Source organism: Mirounga leonina, unplaced genomic scaffold (assembly GCF_011800145.1).
Source record: "Mirounga leonina isolate KUSES-001 unplaced genomic scaffold, KU_Mleo_1.0 Mir_94, whole genome shotgun sequence".
Classification (NCBI taxonomy): Eukaryota; Metazoa; Chordata; class Mammalia; order Carnivora; family Phocidae; genus Mirounga; species Mirounga leonina.
The window spans coordinates 58,838,733-58,856,725 of NW_023270855.1; the positions used below are offsets into that span (position 1 = coordinate 58,838,733).

At 54.7% G+C, this 17,993-nt stretch overlaps 2 protein-coding genes across 3 annotated transcripts in view; both read left to right on the forward strand.

Moving 5' to 3' along the window:
* The first annotated feature begins 587 nt into the window (after nt 1-587).
* THEG (theg spermatid protein) lies at nt 588-12,952 on the forward strand. The gene is made up of 9 exons (XM_034998199.1): nt 588-877; nt 2,007-2,120; nt 3,147-3,218; nt 3,641-3,702; nt 4,574-4,643; nt 5,882-5,999; nt 9,043-9,202; nt 12,692-12,838; nt 12,873-12,952. The coding sequence occupies exons 1-9, from the start codon at nt 588-590 to the stop codon at nt 12,950-12,952; spliced, it is 1,113 nt and encodes a 370-aa protein (XP_034854090.1).
* A 4,985-nt stretch (nt 12,953-17,937) lies between these two features.
* Nucleotides 17,938-17,993, forward strand: part of MIER2 (MIER family member 2) — a 23,452-nt gene continuing 23,396 nt past the window's right edge. For both annotated transcript variants that reach the window (XM_034996970.1, XM_034996971.1), the window contains exon 1: nt 17,938-17,969. In XM_034996970.1, the coding sequence (XP_034852861.1) occupies nt 17,961-17,969 (9 nt within the window). In that variant the 5' untranslated portion in view covers nt 17,938-17,960. The remainder of the gene's footprint in view (nt 17,970-17,993) is intronic.

Sequence of the window (17,993 nt, forward strand, 5' to 3'; positions counted from 1 at the left end):
CGTAACAGGAAGGCCAGACACACAGCCTGCTCCATGATTGCCAGGTCCAGGGGCTCAACCACGCCACAAAATCCTGCAACCCACCATTCTCAGACTCACAGGCGGTCTCATGGTCACAAGATGGCTACCTGCGCTCTAGACATCACCGACAGTCCCCAAAACCGCTAAGAAGGAGAGATGGGCTCTCTTCCTCTTGTGTCCTTTTGAGAGCGAGGAAGCCATTCCCAGAAGCCCCCTGCAGCTTGCCCCTCAGGTCTCACCCCTAAACCAATGCTGGGAGGGTACAGCCACCAGGACTGGCTCCTTGAACGGAGCACAGATGGGGTCTCACTAAGAAGAAATGTAGGATGGGGCTGGGTACTAGTCCTGGCTTAGCCAGGAAAAGACAGAGAAGGGGCTGAGGTCTGGTGGGTGAGCAGGCCCCCACGAGGAGCTGCCGAGTTGTCCGGGGATGGCACGTATGGCCACGCTGGGAGTGGAATGTGGGCGCCCAGAATGTGGGCAGGCCATTCTCCTGTCGCCGGGTGACCACAGACACACTTGGGTGTTTGGGGAGCCAAGCTGCAGGACTGCAGAGGGCCCAGTGCATGGGGGACCAGTGGCAAAGTTCGCTCCTCAACCACCACAGCTCGGAGGCCGAAGGCAGCCCACCCAGGGGACAGGACTATGGCGTCCTGGGCATGCAGGGAATGGTGTCTGGGAGCCGACGGACCACGGACACCGGGTACCCAGATGATGGGAAGCTGAGATTTGAAGACCAAGAAGGGAAGACCCTCCCAGAGGAGGTGACTGGGGAAGAAGTGCCCAGTCCCCGGAACCCCAAGGTGGCCCTCAGGGTTCTGGAGAAAGACGCCGACGAGGGTGTCTCTGAGATGAGGTGGGCCTGCCCAGCTGGGGTGGGGGCAGTGGGGGAGAGCAGCGGTCCCACCCCCGCCCCGGGGTGGCCCTGTGTGCCCTTGCTGGGGACCGCGGCACCCCAAGTGTGCGGTGTGGGACAGGAGGGCGGCCCCTCACTGGCCTCTGAGGCAAACACAGCCACATCGAGGCCGGGGCGGGGGGGGGGGGGGGGGGGGGGGGGGGGGGGGGAGGGTCAGAATTGGAAACCTTACAAAAGCACTGATCTGGGGAGCTGGACAGACAGGGTTGGGGTGCCAGAGTTGGGAAGCCAGGAGTGGAGGCCCTCAGTCAGAGAGAAAGAGAAATGGGGAGAACCTCCCAACTCAAAGCCAAAACCATTCCAAGGACCTCACACTCCCAGAAGCGTTTGAGACAGCCTGGACGACGCACTCCAGGTCAAGGGGTAACTGGCGGGCTGAGTGTTTGCAGGGAGTGATTTGTGGCAAGTTGTGGAGTCCTGGAAAGAAACAGGAGCTCTCTCTCCTGCGGGACTCCGAGCTCGGCTCCTCTGCTGGAACCTGCGTCCCTCAGGCCTGCCCTGTGCTGGGTCCACGCTCTGGGTTCACTCTGGCTCGGCTGTTCCGGTGGAAGAGCCTCTCCCCTTGTCCCTGCCACTGCAGATGGACCCCGCCCCCCACCCCCACCCCCACCCCTGCTCTCACAGAGCTTGTGTCTCTCACACACACACACACACACACACACACGGTGTGGCAGGTGGTGGCCGGCGACATCTGCTGTGGGGGGAAGAGCGCAGGCCAGTGAGAGGGGCCTGGGGGGTGGCATTTGGGCCAGGGGTGGCACCCAGAGAGGGAACAGGCAGGTGTCTCAGCCCCAGACACCCTATTCCTCCTAGTCTCTGGGCTTCTGGAGGCCAGGACCACAGTTGGCACTTAAAACCTGCTCATGAGATTTAGTCCGCTTTAGTCTTCTCAGGTGTCTGGTGCCTCGGGAGCTGGTCTTCCCCACTTTGCAGAGGGCCTCACAGTGGTGACTCGGCCAGTTCCGAGCCAGGACTTCCACTCAGGGGTCTGCGATTCCAGACACCGCCCCAGAGAGGCCCCTTCTCGCTGGGCAGGGCCTGACCCACTCACCGCCCACCTCTCCCAAAGCCGGCTGTCCATCACCCAGAGGTTCCCCAGCATCTCCTCCATCAGAGGGAGGAAGAGGAAGAGGATTTTTGAGCTGGCAAAGCCCAAGACCAACTGGCAAGTCTCGAAAGACAGGTGAGGCCTGTGGGCCGAGTTGCTGAAGGTGGGGGTGGGGCTGAGGAGGAGGAGGAGGAGGAGGAGGAAGAGGAAGGTGTGCTGCTGGAGGCAGGGGTGGGGTCCACAAGGAGGAGGAGGAGGAGGAGCAAGGTGTGCCGCTGGAGGCAGGGGTGGGGTCCAAGAGGAGGAGGAGGAGGAGGAGGAGGAAGGTGTGCCCCTGGAGGCAGGGGTGGGGTCCACGAGGAGGAGGAAGGTGTGCCCCTGGAGGCAGGGGTGGGGTCCATGAGGAGGAGGAGGAAGGTGTGCCGCTGGAGGCAGGGGTGGGGTCCACGAGGAGGAGGAGGAGGAGGAGGACGAGGAAGGTGTGCTGCTGGAGGCAAGGGTGGGGTCCACGAGGAGGAGGAGGAGGAGCAAGGTGTGCCCTGGAGGCAGGGGTGGGGTCCAAGAGGAGTAGGAGGAGGAGGAGGAAGGTGTGCCCTGGAGGCAGGGGTGGGGTCCACGAGGAGGAGGAGGAGGAGGAGGAAGGTGTGCTGCTGGAGGCAGGGGTGGGGTCCACGAGGAGGAGGAGGAGGAGGAGAGGAGGAAGGTGTGCTGCTGGAGGCAAGGGTGGGGTCCACGAGGAGGAGGAGGAGGAGGAGGAGGAGGAGGAGGAGGTAGGTGTGCTGCTGGAGGCAGGGGTGGGGTCCACGAGGAGGAGGAGGAGGAGGAGGTAGGTGTGTCGCTGGAGGCAGGGGTGGGGTCCATGAGGAGGAGGAGGAGGAGGAGGAGGAAGGTGTGCTGCTGGAGGCAGGGGTGGGGTCCACGAGGAGGAGGGCAGCTCCTGGGGGTCTGCCCTGCTCCCCCCCACCGCCCCCCGGCTTCCTGGCTCCCTCGTCCCATCTCTCACCCATGTGATGACACCAGGGGGGCAGGTACAGAGGGAGGCTAGAAGTCAGGGTTCCAGAGATGGGACTGGGGTGGCTTCCGGGTACCAGTAAGGACAGTGAGGCCTTTGAGCAAATGCAGCCACAGAGCAGTCGGGGGCTAGGGCCTATCTCATCGCAGGATGGAGTGCTGCTGTAAGGGCTATGCCTGGGTGTCCCGGTGCAAGAGGAAGTTGCAGTTCTGTGTCTACTGGTAAGTCCCAGGGTGCCCCTCCATCTCCTGCCATGGGGGGCATGCTCCAGGGGATCCCTCCTCCTCACCAGGGGCAGGGATTGGGAGAAAGGGCCCTCTGATGGGGGGCTTCCTCACCCCGAGGGCCATTCCCAGCTCCACCCTGGTGCTCTGGACGCCAGTCCACCCAGCTGAGAAGTGGGTCTGCTCCCGTGATAGGGCCCTGGGTCCTGCTCTTAGCTGTGCCTTTTTTTTTTTTTTCCAGCTCTCCCTTCTCTGAACATCAGCCCTGCTCAAAAGCATCTACAGTTCCCCACATGCCTCACTGTCTCCCTCCTGTACATATCTGTTTGTAAGGTGCCCTGAGTTCTGTTTCAGAGCAGGGCACAGGAAGCCTGTGTCCCAGCTTCCTTGACCCTGAGCCATGCCTCGGTGTATTCCAGGCCTTCTGTGTACTGGACAGAGAGGTTTCTCGAAGACACCACCCTCACCATCACAGTGCCAGGTAGGTGGAGCCCACCCACCACCTCCACTTCTCCATCAGGGGTCACCTAGCTCAGGGGTGGGCCGGAGGTGGCCCTTGTCCCAGCTCTCATGCTGGGTCACCCCCATTCTACTCCAACCTGTGCCCCAGATCCAACCGAGGAGATCCAACTGGGGTCTCCCCTAGCCCCAACCTCACCAGAATTCCCTATTGCTGCTCCCCCAACCCCCATCTCCCAGGTATCTCATCTCTGGCCTCTGTCTCTGGAGGAGCCAGAAACGCTGGAGGCTGGTCCTGGGGTGAGGGGTGTGGGGCAAACTCTCCAGGGGAAATCCCAATTTGCACTACAGCCAAAATGGGGGTTAGTATTAAATTTATTAAAAGACTCTTTGCCTTCCCTTCTGCAATGGTTTCTACACTTTTTGAGAGCAGTGGATCCCTTCAAATAAACTATTTCAAGAAATCTCTTACTGGAGAGAAGTAATAGGGCAGGTTCTCTCTTGGGGGTTTTAGAATCTTCCTCAGAGTGGACACTAAGCTTTTGTAAACCCTAGGTGTGTACTAACTGCAGACCAAAATCCACTTTCCCGACCAGTGGGTTGTTGGAGGCACTCTGAGCTCTGTTGAGGAACTGATGGGCCTGAGCTCCCATTCCAGGCCTGCTGCTCCCCTCCTGTGTGCCCTGAGTAAGGGACTTCAGGCCCCTGGGACCACTGTCCCTAGAATGGGGATAGCAAAAGTCACTTCTCTGCAAGGTATCTGGTGCTCAACTCTCTAGGCCCTCAGTGCCTCACATTGTGCCTCTCACTCTAGCTAGTGGAACACTAAGCAAGAAGGAAACCTCTGAGGGTGGGCAGGTTTCTCAGTGGGGGCTGTTTCCGATTTTGCATAGAGGTGTCCCGCCGAGTGGAGGAACTGGCTCGACCTAAGAGGTTCTACTCGGAGTATTACAACAACAACAGGTAAAGGAAGGAGTGCTGAGCAGGTACTCTGAAGGCAGAGTTGGCAGAAAACCTCTCCCTTCCCTAACAGAATGTGGCATGGGGAGAGTCCAGGTCCAGGGAGTAGATGACCTGACTTCAGACTGGGCTGGGCTACTCCCCAGCTGGATGCCTGTGGGCAGGCACTTGACCCTATGAGCTACAGCTCTCTCTCCACCTGTGGGATGAGTGGAGGTGGGGATCATACTCGAAAGGTACTTAGCACAGTACCTGACCTAGCAAGTGCTCAACAAATGTTACTCATCACCATTCTGGATTTTGCTGGCCCTAAAAAAGCTAGCAATCCTAAGACCTTATTTTGTGTAAAACTTTTAACACAATGCCTTCTTATCACTTAGAACTTTCATGCTTGTTAAAAGCTATCTTTAGAGTTATTTAGACATAGATTTTAATTACCTATTTTTATGCACATAAAAGGAAAATAATAGCAGATGAATTAGCTAAACTGTGTCTGAATTTTTTGAATCACTTTTTGACTTACAAGTTGACAAGTTTCCCCACACTGTTTTTATTGCCTGTCTTTGTGATGGTAACTTTCCATTTTATTGCTGAATCATCGTGTAATCTGAAGATAACTTAAACTGCAATTAGACTTAACATCTGTAGATCCAAGAATGCATATAATTCATCTGGGCCATTTCAGTGCCAACAACCACCCCAGAGTGCACGCAAGCGAGGACAGCCATGGGACTTCTGACGTTTGGCTGACAGCATTTATAAGCTGCCTTCCAACCTCAGAGATGTGAAAATACAAACCCGTCTGCCTCAGATCAATGAAACGTAGCTTTCTTTCTGGGGCAGAGACAGACCTGACATCTGATTTCAGGATACACGGGCCCACACCCTTTCATCCCTTGTGTCCAGTCCTGACCCCAGCCCCAACAGGGGTGTGGGCGAGAGGCCCTGGGAACCACTGTCACCACAGAGGGGGACAGGGAAGCACTGAATCGGAAGATGGCCATTGCACCCTGAGCTGGGATGACCTTGGGAGAGGGTAGCTCTGTCCTTGAGAACACTTAGGGCCTCTCTTTTAGGGATTCTTTCCTGAATCCCTTCCTGGAGGTGTTTTCAAAACGCTCCACAGTCCCAGGCTGTCCCTTATTCCCGAACTCAGAGACAGGCTGAGAGGACATGACACGCGCAGAAGACAGAGCCGCGCCCCTGGCTGAGCTGCTGTGTCAACTGCGGATGTCCCCTAGGACCACCCCCATTTGGCCCGTTCCTCGGTCTTCCCTGGAATACCAAGCTTCCAGTCGCCTGAGGGAACTGGCCGCCCCGAGGGTCCGGAATAACATTTGGAGCATAAACATGTCTGAGGTAGGTGCCTTGCTGTGCTCTGGCTCTCCCCGGGGGCCCGCGTCAGAGAGCACACACTCCGGGGCCGTCCGCACAGCACTGCTCGGTCGAGCCAGCGGGATTCCCCGGTGTCTGTCTGCTCAGGACGGAGCTGGGCTTTCCTCTCACCACTGCCTTGAACCTGCTCAGGGACCCCCTTCCCCGCCCGTTTCAGAGGTCACGACATAGTTAGTTCAGTTCCCCACTCAGGCCCAACATGGCCTCTGGCAACTGCGTCCTGTCCCCCATTCCCACAATTTTCCCTTCTCCTGAGTGCCGCATGACGGGATAGAGCTCTCGCAGCTCAGCTAATGTGTCTGAGATTCTCGAGCATCTCAAGAGTTCTTGCCTTTTGAGCACTGGGTCATGTTTCATCACGTGGGTAGACCAGTCAGCCCCTGAAGGACATTTGAGTTGTTTCCAGTTTTTGGCTCTTACAAATAAAGCTGCTGTGAAGCTGGCATCTCACTGTGGTTTTAATCTGCACTAAATATGTTGATGGGGATTTTCACATGATTGTTTTCCAGAACCCCCACTTCAAAAAAAATTTTTAAAGTAAATCCAGACATCACACCATTTCTCTTCTACTTCAGTATGCATTTCTAACTGACATCCATAATAACAATGATCACACTAAAAAATTTAACAGTAACACCTTAATATCCAAATACCCAGTCTGTATTCACTTTTCCCAGTCGATCCCCCCCAAAAGGGTTTTATGGCCACTTTGGTTGAATTGGGATCCAAAGGAGGGCGCTGTCCTCTCGACCTGTCCCACCTCTTACCTGAGATTCACCTGTTGTTTTCCGGGCTGCCTGCCTTGCCTTTGCCAGTTCAAGCCTGCCCTGATGCCTCTTTCCTTCTGTGTGCCAAACCCTTCCATGGTTCCCAGTCCCTGGGAAAGTCCAGATTCCCAAGCTAAGAACTGAAGGCTAAGCAAGACTTGGCTCTTCCTGACCTCTCCTTCTTCATATACCTGCTTTGTTGGGCTACATGCAGGACCTTCGATGAGCCTCCAGGTCTTTGCCCACGCAGGTCCTGCTACCTGGAACACCTCTCCCCTCTCTATCTAGCCCCTTTGTACTCAAGAACCCTCCTCTCCTTTGCCCGACCCTCCCGTTCCCAGCCAGTCTGGTGGGAGTCCCACCTCCAATATCCCTGCACACTCCTTTGCTCCTTCCCAGCCCCTAGCACAGTTTCTGGATGGACTGTTGATTCTTCCACCAGACTGGGAGCAACCGAGGACGGGGACCACGTCTTTCTTGCTTTTAGTGGCAATATTCCTAAGCTCGTATTACCCTATGCAAGGCACAGAGTGGCAACTAATATTAGTCTGAGACATGGACAGGTGAATGTTTACCTGCCTGCCCACCCCTCCAGGCAGGACTGACATCAGGCTCATTCCCCACCCAGCAGTCAGGCCTGAGTTGTGTCAGTCATGGGGAAAGAAAGGAGGAGGGGAGAGGAAGGGAGGAGAAGGAAGGAGGAAATGGAGGGTTGAGTGGGACATAAATTATAAACACCAAGATGTCTCTGACAAGAGTAGCGCCTGTGATTTTTAGGGAAGACACTTTTAAGAGGAAACAGACTCAAATTTCCGACTGACCCCGGGAGGTCATTTCAACCAACCTCTGCTTCCAAGAAGGCTCCTGTTAAAACTACTGTATGGAGAGCTTTCCTATGACACGAAACATTGCAAATACACCGGCACCAACCACAACATTTCCACAAGTTTATTCAGACCTACTCCTCCTCTTTAAGGAATAAAACATTTCAACAATTACCCTGGCTTCCTCCTTCCCTCTCCAGAGGTATCAGGAATGGCCAGCTCATCTTCCCCTTGTCACCGTTCCAGACGTTCAGAACGTTATTTTGCCCACTCTGATTCATCTGCAGGCAGACTGTTTGCACACGTGTGGGAGCCAGCTGGAGGGCAGGCAGGTCAAGGAAAGAAGCTGGACAGGACATATGCTAAAGAGCGGGCAGCCTGGGAAGAGTGGGTCTTGAGTGCATTTTTTGGGGGTAGGGAGACAATGATTAGCAGTCGGCTAACAGAGGTCCATCTAGGTGCTGCCTTTGAGTAGGCTGGCATAAGTATCAAAGCAGACAATTTTGGTAGTGCCTGGATTCTCTGGAAAACGCTAAGAAGTTATCTACGGAGCAAGTGGGTCAAGTTTCTCAGTGAAATGTCTGTCAGGCCTCTGGCAACCGGGTCCCCATCACAGCAGCTCTGCCTCATTGCCATCATTTTAAACTTTATTAGTATCTAGACACATCAACTGTAATCATAGCATTTTGTGTTTTTAATACACATACATGGTGTGTTAACTTTCTTGCTTTCCCCTCAATATTTGTTTTCTCAAACATGGCATATGATATATAGAGAACCAGTATTTTACTGACTGGATTGCATCCTACCATAGGAATATACTGTAATTGATTTACCCAGCCTCCGACTGACGGACAACCTGGTTGCTTCCAAGTGTTTGCCATGATATTCGAGCTACAGTGACTATCACTGCCTTCATTTCCTTGTGCTCCAGGGCAGGGGATTTCTCTATATGATGGTCTTCAAGTGTCCACATGTTCAACTTGAGAAGGACAAATGCTTTCCAAAGTGTTTGTACTAATTTACTCTCCTACCAGCCATGCATGAGGATTTTCTCTCCTCCCATGTTCTTGCTAGGGCTTGATAATTTTTTCAGACTTTTTCATTTTTGCCAAATTTGTTGGCATGGAGTGATAGCTTGTTGTTTTAATTTATATTTCCCTGGTCAACAGAGGATTATCGATCTTTTAGGTTTACTCTCCTATATGATTAGCCCAGGCCCCTATTGGTTATTGGGTTATTGATTTAGAAGAACTCTTTATATATGATAACTACTAATCCTTTGCTGAACTCATTGCAAACTAACTTCTTCCCAGTGAGTCCTGTGTCTCTTACTGTTGCTTATGGGGTCTTTCTGATCCAGGGGCCTGTGATGAATCATGGACCGTTGTACTCTTTCCCTGTAATTGTTTCCAGGTGTCCCAGGTATCCAGGGCAGCCCAGATGGCCATCCCCAGCCCAAGGATCCTACAGCTGGCAAAGCCCAGGTCCCCAGCCACCCTGTTGGAAGAGTGGGACCCCATGCCCAAACCCAAGCCGCACATGTCAGACTACAATCGCCTCCTTCACTTGGCCAGTAAGTAGTTCTGCTGGGGCGTGGCACTGGCCACAGGCCGTGGGGTGGGGTACAGTCAAAAGACCTGGGCTCCAGGTCTGCTTCTTCCAGATTCAAACTTCTCTCTTCCTTCGTCTTCTCCCAAAACTGCAGACCAGTTGTCCAAACACCTGTGCACCATTCATAGCATGGCTCACTCAAGCTCTCCTGGGAGCTGGCAGAGGGGGCCATTCCCCAGGAGCAGAACTGAGAAGGGGCTGTGGCCTGGGTGCATCTCCTGGCAAGGGCACGTGGGTACAGGAGAGCAAGGCGGGGTGTGGGCCTAGGCACCAACCCCAGAGCCAAGCTGAGGTCCGAGGGCAGCTTTAAAATGGCAGTGACCTGATTCTTCCCCTTTCCTTTAAAACGAATGAGAAATGATGAAAGTAACGCACACAAATTGTAGAGAATTGGACAGTGCGGAAGGGCATAAGGAAGGAGATAAGGCAGTTCAGTGTGTTTCCTTCTGGGTATGCACACACGGTACACACACAGATCCACAAAGTCGTGGGGCCGCATGTCTATGCGTGCCAGTGAGCACCCGTCCAGATGCTCTCCCGGCCTGGCATTCCTGTCGCGCCCTCCACGTCCAAGGCACAGAGGACCCCTGTGGGCCGTGCCTTCTGAGCACACCTATAGCTGCCCCGCGTCCCCTGCCCACGCACCCCGTCTGAGGCCCATCATCAGTCCCTGGACCAGAGCTGTAGCCTCTGCCCTGATCCTGGCACCACCCTCACCTGTCTCCATGTGGCTGTCAGAGGCATCTTGCTGGACACAACTCAGACTTGCCTTCCCTGCTCATGACCCTCCCAGGGCTCCCGCCTCTCTCGCGTGGGCCCGGGACCTGTGGTCTGTCCCCTGGCTACCTTGACCTGCCTCCATTCTGCTTGGGCCTCCCCACTGGCCCTTCCCATGTCCTGGAATGCACTCTCCAGACACCAGCTCTCTCCTTTGCCCCCTTGCTGAGGCCCCTCAGTGCCCTATTTCATTCCACAAGCTGTGCCCGCCTCTGGGCACCTGTGAGCCCCTGTCACTGCTCTTGCTCTTTCCCCACAGCACCTGCCACCAGGTAATGTGCCTCAGAGTGTATTTCTCTGTCTGTTTGTTGTGTGTGTCTGTTACACGCGGGCCCAAAATGTCAGAGGCACTTAATCACCAGAGAGTTTGATTGGCCGTTTTGGCTCACTCTGTTCTATCGTCCTCCAGGTTTCCCATTCCCTTTTTTTTTTCGGTTATTGACTGAGAGCCGCTCTTTATATAAGACAATCGCTACTCCTTTGTTGAGCACAATGCAAAATAATCTCTTCCCAGTCTGCCTCTCTTCTTTTAACTGAGCTTATGGGATCTTCTGTTTATTCATTCATTTATCTGTTCCCTTAATATTCCTTACACGGACAGCTAAGTGCAAGGAAGCACGTGAGCACATGTGTGTGAATGCCCTGGGCCATCGTGTCTCCCTCTCTCTCTCACACACGTACAGACACGCGGGCAGTTGTGTGTACACGCATCCGTGCTGCAGACGTGCCCACGAATAGACACGCGTGAACTGTGCTCTTCAGGGCGGCCTGAGGTTGTCTTGTTCACAGCAGACTCGCGCCCCCCCCGCCGTGGCCATGACTGGCACCGTCGGAGAGAAGCGACCCACGTGGGGCTGTGCAGGCACGGGAAGGTTCCTCGGCCGCTCGCTGCTCTGTGTTTGTCCAGTGTGTTGTGTGGTAGGGGACTGTCACCATGTCACTGTCAAGTTTTCACTGGCAGAGTTTTGTTTTTAATTAATTTATTTGAGGGAGAGAATCCCAAACAGACTCTGCTCTGAGCGTGGAGCCCGACACAGGGCTCGGTCTCACGACCCTGAGATCACAACCCAAACCTCAACCAAGAGTCGGAAGCTTAATGGACCGCGCCCCCCAGATGCCCTGTCATTGACAGTTTTAAAGCCCGGATGTCACAATGGTAGGAGTGCTTCTGAATTCTCAGAGGAGTTCAGAGAAGCCGGGGCCTGGGCATGGTCCTCCTTGGGGCCCCCCTTCTGCTTGGCCCCTTCCCTTTGGGCACGTCACACACACACCCCACAGCTCTGTCCAGCCCCAATGGCTTCCTCCCCCAGGCCCCGCGTGGACGGGTGCCTGCCTGATGCGAGGGACCCTGTTCCCTTTCCCCAGGGTCTCTCCACTGAGGGCTTACCTGCTGAGAAGGGGTCAACCCTTTTTCATTTGCCCAGAGGCTCTGGGCAAAGGGGGCTTGGGAAGAAGACTGGAGCATCCCTCCAGGACCCCAGGGTCCTGAAGCTCCCAGAGACGAAGGCTAAGGCAGTGACCACTGGTGACCACCCCTCTTCTAGTCCCCTGACAGGCCATGTGCTGCAGGAGGGGGTGGTGGGGGCAGGGGAGGAGGAGCAGACCAGCATGAGAGGCCTGGGGGTACCAGGAGGTGAGAAGAAGGAGCCTGGCTGAGCCACAGGCCTCTGCTCCCAAGAGTGGTCAGTCCCCAACAGCAGCCACTGGCCCTGTGCCGCTATTCCAATGCCATTAAAACCAATCAATCGGTTGATCTAAATGAGTTAATCAACTTCACTACAATTGAATTAAATAAAACGCCAGCCCATATCAAGCACTCTAGTCACACATGGCTGGTGGGAGCCATGCCACCCAGTATGGAAAGCCAGAGCCCAGAGGAGCCAGGACAGCCTCAGCCAAGAAGCTGGTGCCGAGTTCCGAAGGGGTCCTACGCCGGGGAGTTGCCCCTTGGTCCGCTGACCGGGCACGCAGTACCAGCCAGGGAGAGGAGATGCCTCCCATGCCTGTCCGCTCGCCCCCTCCCCACTGTAGCACTCGAGCAGGGAGGGGACTAGGGGAAGGGGCCGGTCAGAGCCCCCACCCCCCTTGGCCACTAGGCTGGCCCCTGTGTTCCCTGTCTGGGACCCGTGGCCATTTGAAATAGTTTTCTTTACAATTCACCCTTTTAAAGTGTAGAGGATACCGCAATAAAAAAATAAAGTGCACAATTTAATAGTTTTCAGTACATTCACAGGGTTGTGCACCCATCACCACAATCAATTTTAGAATTTTCATCTCCCTAAAGAGAAACCCCATCTCCATTCTCCATTAGTTATCATTCCTTGTCACCCTCGCCCCAGCCGCCGGCCCCCATGAGCCCCCTTCCCGTCCGTGGACGAGCCTGATCTGGACGTGTCACCCACGTGGACTCACACCCCGTGTGGCCTTCCGTGTCTGGTTCCCTCCCTGAGCGTTGTGGGCTCAGGGTCCGTCCCCGGGGCCGCGCGTGTGGGCGCCTGGCTCCTGTTCGCAGGTGAGTGATATTCCAGCGAGTGGAGAGGCCATGTTGTGTATCTCCGTTCTCCTGTCGATGGGCAGCCCATTGAACTTGGGAGCTTTGACCTCCACAGACCTGAGCAGCCGTGCGTCTGAGACCCCAGTGCCTGACGCGGTCCCCCTCTCCTGCCCTCTCCAGTGCCCAAGGCCCAGTCGAACCAGTGTGTTCCTGACCGAGATCCACGCTGGGAGGTGCTGGACGTCACCAAGAAGGCAGTGGCCAGTCCCCGGATCATCTCCCTGGCCAAGCCCAAAGTGCGCAAGGACCTCAACGAGGGCTACGACCCCTACCATATTTCCCCAGCGTCCCTGGTGGCTCGGGCATCCCCTCGCTTGTATGAGCTCGCCACCCCCAAGAACATCACCAAAAAAGTATGAGCGACCCAGGACTGCCCTCTGAGATCCCATTCCCAGTAAACACCCAAGTGCATCCTAACCCTGTGTGTGGTCGGCTCTGAGTGTTTTGGCCTGAAGGCGGGAGGGCAGGCTGGATGGCCAAATGGAGGAAGAGGAGGAAAATAATAATATTTATGTTTGCATCCAACCTGCGATGTGTATGGCCCTGTTATTTTCCAAATCCCTCTCTCCTGCCCTTTCCCGCTTCTCAGATGCCCGGCTTCTGCCTCCCTCAACTCCAGAACTTTCCTTCTGAATCTCCTATGCCCACACTTGCTTATCCAACAACATCCTGGGCGTCTCCACGCACCTCAAACTCAGTGGCCTCCATAATAAAACCAGCTGATGCCTGTTGCATAACGTCTTGATCTTTACAGTGACCCAGTGAAGGGGGGCTGTAATTGCACCCATTTACGGAGGTGGACACTGAGGCGATTTTGTGGAAATTTGTTATATTAGCAAGAGGAGGCTAGTACGGATGAGCGATCCTAAAGACTGACTCCTCACACTAGGCGGAGGAGGAAGCTGCTGAGGTTGCAGTGTACCTGGCTGCCCACCAGACAACGCGGGTGGTGGGATTGCCAACCTTGGGAACCTTGGAAACAAGACAGAACAAGAGCTCCAGAAGTTATTTTTGTTTCTTGTTTTTGAAGATTCATTTTTAAGTCACCTCCACACTCAGAATGGGGCTGGAACGCACAACCCAAGATCAAGAGTTGCACGCTCTTCCGACTGAGCCAGCTGGGCACCTCAAGAGCTTTAAACCAGTTGAATATCCAAAATGACGTGCACAATCTCTTGTCAAAGACCGCCTCGTATTCAGTGTTCTTATTAACACACGGGCTTCACACTAAGATGTCTTCACAAAATAAAGCTTCACTACCTCGGTTTAAATTCTTATCTTGAGATTTAAAGCGCTAATGAAGAGTCACGTGTATTGCCCATAACAACCGGGGTTTGCGCCCAGCTTTATTGAGATAGAAAGTACAGACAGCAGGATTTTTACTTTTTAAGGTATGGTTTCATGAGCATCGACACGGACACACGGCACAGCCCACAGTTGAAGAGACAGCAGTTTCATCTGCCCCCCAAATTCGCCGGTGCTGCTCTGCTGTCACCCAGTTCCCCCGTCCCCACTCCTCTGTTCTCTGTCCCCACAGTTTGGAGTTTTCTAGGACACTGGTAAACTGGGAGGGTCTACACTGGTGGAAGACCGTGCCAAGTGACCGATTGTCTTTGGCTTCGTTCAGCTTGTCCCTACTTTACAGCACTTGGGTGGGATTCGCCCTGTCATCCGTCCAGAGAGTCCGCCGAGTTTGGCCTGTTGACATCTTGGGACAACATTCGGGCTTAGTTCTCCGCCATCTTTATGCTGCACTTTAAAATTACCTGACTTCTTTTGTTTGTTCTGTAAATCTTCCAAACTACGACGCGTCTGTGTCCGAGGTTATGCCCTCAGGAAGCAGATTTTGAGACCGAGATTAGGGACAGGAGAGTGTCTGGGGCCGGTACCTGCCAGGCAGTGAAGGAAGAAGGGCTGGACAGAGGGACAGCGGGCCTCAGTGATGACAGTCTCAGCTGACCCTACAGGGGCCTCTGGAGCTTCGGAGTTGTCCCCTGTTGGCCACAGGTGATGGCTTTATGCATCTGCATGGACAAGTGCCTGGATGTGGGCAGCCTCCGTGAAGGAGGGGGGACTCCCTCTGGCTGAAGGCAGGGCCTGGGAAACACTCAGCTTAGAGCCATCAGCCACCATCACCCCCAGCAGCCGGAAGAAATGCTGCTTCCATATATTTGGGGAGCTTGGATGGTGTATCCACCACAGTCCACCCGGAACTGCTCAGCTCCATGTAGTATGTTCTGGAAACATTTCACCCAGGATTGTTAGGCCTCTTTTTCTTTTTTTTTTTTTTTAAAGATTTTATTTATTTATTTGAGAGAGAGAATGAGATAGAGAGCATGAGAGGGGGGAGGGTCAGAGGGAGAAGCAGACTCCCCGCTGAGCAGGGAGCCCGATTGCGGGACTCGATCCTGGGACTCCAGGATCATGACCTGAGCCGAAGGCAGTCGCTTAACCAACTGAGCCACCCAGGCGCCCTAGGCCTCTTTTTCTGAGGGAAAACTTGCAAGAAAAAGATTAGTGGGGTGAACTACAACCTCCAGAACCACGTTGAGCTGCGGCTGAAACTTGTCACCCCCCATCTCCAGCACACACCCTCCATTGCTCTCTCGCTGGTCTCAGAGGCTGAGCTGGTGATGGGGTGGCCCAGGCCCCAGTCCCTAAGGGGCCCGAGAGCTTTGTCACTAGCCCCCATCAGCCCATGGGTGCTGCACACTCCCTATCAAGCTTGGGCGGATGAGATCCAGGAGAGGCTGACTGCGTGGGCACAGGGGCCCACACCCACTCAGGCTTCCGGGCCTCTGCCTTTGCTGTCCCCACTGCCGGGGTGCCCTCCTCGCCTCTCTTTTCCCTCCTTTAAGACTTGGCTAAGGACACGGCTTTTTATGTTCTTAGCTTCATTTCTTTAATTTTTTATTATGAAAACCATTCAGGTTTATAGGAGAAAGAAATCTCCATATACCCTTTCCCAGATTCAGCTTCTAACATTTTGCCCCATTTGCTTTATCATTCACTCTCCCCCTCCCCGCCGTGCGTGTTTTATAGATACAAATTACACTTTTCTGAACCACCGAAGTTGCATGCATCATGGCACCTACCCTTGCCTTAGTCCCTTTGGGCTGCTCTATTGAAAATGCCCTAGGCCAGATGGTTTATAAACCACAGAAATGTCTTCTTCACGGTTCCAGAGACTGGGAAGTCCAAGATCAAAGTGTCAGCAGATTTGGTGTCTGGTGAGGACCTGCTTCCTGGTTCATAGGCTGTCTTTCCCCTGCATGCTCACAGGCCAGAGGGGCAAGTGTGCTCTCTGGGGTCTCTGTTATAAGGTCGCTCATCCCATTCATGTGGGTTCCAGCCTCGTGACCTCCTAAAGATCCCACCACCAAATACCATCATATTGGGGACTAGATTTCAATATATGAATGCTGGGGGGACACAAACATTCACTCTATATTAACCCTAAATATGTCACTGTAATGTTTTTACAGAACCACAGACCAGTTTTCAACTTCAGTAAACTCGACACTGATGTAATAGATTTATCTAACCCACATCTGAATTCCAGTTTTGTCAATTGACCCAGTAATGCTCTTTATAGACTTTCCCTCTGCACTGCTAGTTGTCTTGTGTGAAAGGCTGGTTTCTAATGGCGTTAACATTGCTAAAGAATACAGTCCTTCTTTGTTCCTCATTTGGGGTTGTCTGCCATTTTCTCAACTATAGATACAGGTTATGCATTCCTGGCCAGATTAAGTGATGTGGCGTCCTCCTCAGGGTTGGGAGGTACATGGTGTCCCTCTGCCCCTCACTACGATGTTCATTTTTTATCACTGGGTCAATGTTACCTCATTTCTACACTGTAACTAATAATCAGTCTGTGGAGAGAGACTTCCAGACCTTGAAAAGGTCCTTCTCTTCATCCGGGTCCCTCCCCTCCCCCTTCACATCTCTCTGATGATTCTCGTCAAAGCCCTCTCCAAGAAGTCTTCTCTGGTTACCCCAGGCTGACTCAAACCCTTTTCTTGGGTTTCTGCCAGGTTGTAACACAGACACCCCCTCTCATTGTATCTATTGGTCATCTCCCTGGCTCGCTGGACCCCTGCAAGCCCAGCACCTAGTTGAGGGCTGAAGGGGACCGGTGCTTAGTTCACTGATTGACTCAGTGAGTGAATGGATGAATGACTAACTGCTCTATGGATCAGTGCGGACTCTCAGTCACAATGGCCTGAACCTCCAGCACGAGGAGCAGGGAACTCACTGACTCATGCAACTGTCAAGGGCAGGGCAGACCTTTCAAGGGTGGTTCTCTCTCCTGACAGGGGGATTCTCAGAGAGCTGGGATAATGCTTTTATATCCAGCATCAGGCGTGATGGAGCTCAACTTTCAGTACTCCATTGGCTGACAGCTCTTGAGTTCGCCACCTCCCCAGTCTTGGTAGGAACACCACCTACTCATTTGTGCCAGCCAGAAATTTGGGAGCTGTCCTCACACTCTGTCCACCTTCACTGCATTGGGGGCCTTCTGGGGTCTACCTTCCCAAACTGTCCACCTCTGTCCCCCCCTCCACCCTCGTCACCAGCTGACCTGTCTGCCAGCTGATGGCCTCCCCACTGACCTCCTCGCTTCCTCTCTTGCTACGCCTCCTGCCCTGATGCTCACAGGCCTTGTCAGTCTGAAATCTAAAATGTGGCGACTGTTTAAATGCAATTTAAAATGTTCGGGGTGTCACGTTCAAAGTCTCCCCCGGTGCCTAGCACAGGTTCGGAACGTGCACACTGCCCACAGACATTTAGTCGACAAACTAAAAACAGGGGGCTTCAGAGCCAAAGAGCCCCGGGTTCGGATCCTCCCCTGCTGCGGGACCGGCTCCGAGCACCGGGCAGCCACATTTTCGCCAGCCTCAGTCGACTCTGCGGCACAAGAGATGGGTCCCCGCTGGGGCAAAAGTGCAGAAAGTTCCAGAAGCACGCTGCCCAGCCTTCCACCCTGGCTCCAGCAGTTGCGCATGGGCGGCCCGTTGCCGCGGCCCCAACTCGGGGCACTGGTCGTACTCAGCCGGGACATCGGAAGGAGGACACGGACAGGGCTCCCTGCGCAGGTGTGGCTGTCAGGGAGCAGCGTCCTCGCCGCCGCACCCGCCCCTCCGGCCCGGCCCCGGCCGGCGTCCGGCGGCGGCCCCGCGCATCCCCCTCCGCGTGCCCGCTCCGCGCGCCCCGCACAGCCAGCTTCGCGCACCTACTACGCGCCCGCCCGCGCCCCGCCCCGGCCCCGCCCCGGCCCCGCCCCGGCCCCGCCCGGCGCCCCCGCCTTCCCGGGCGCGGCAGCCAATGAGCGCGTGGCCCCGCATCCGGGGATCCCGGCGCGGCCACCGCCTCCCGCGCACACACGGCCATGGCGGAGGTGAGTGAGCGGGCCGGGGGAGCC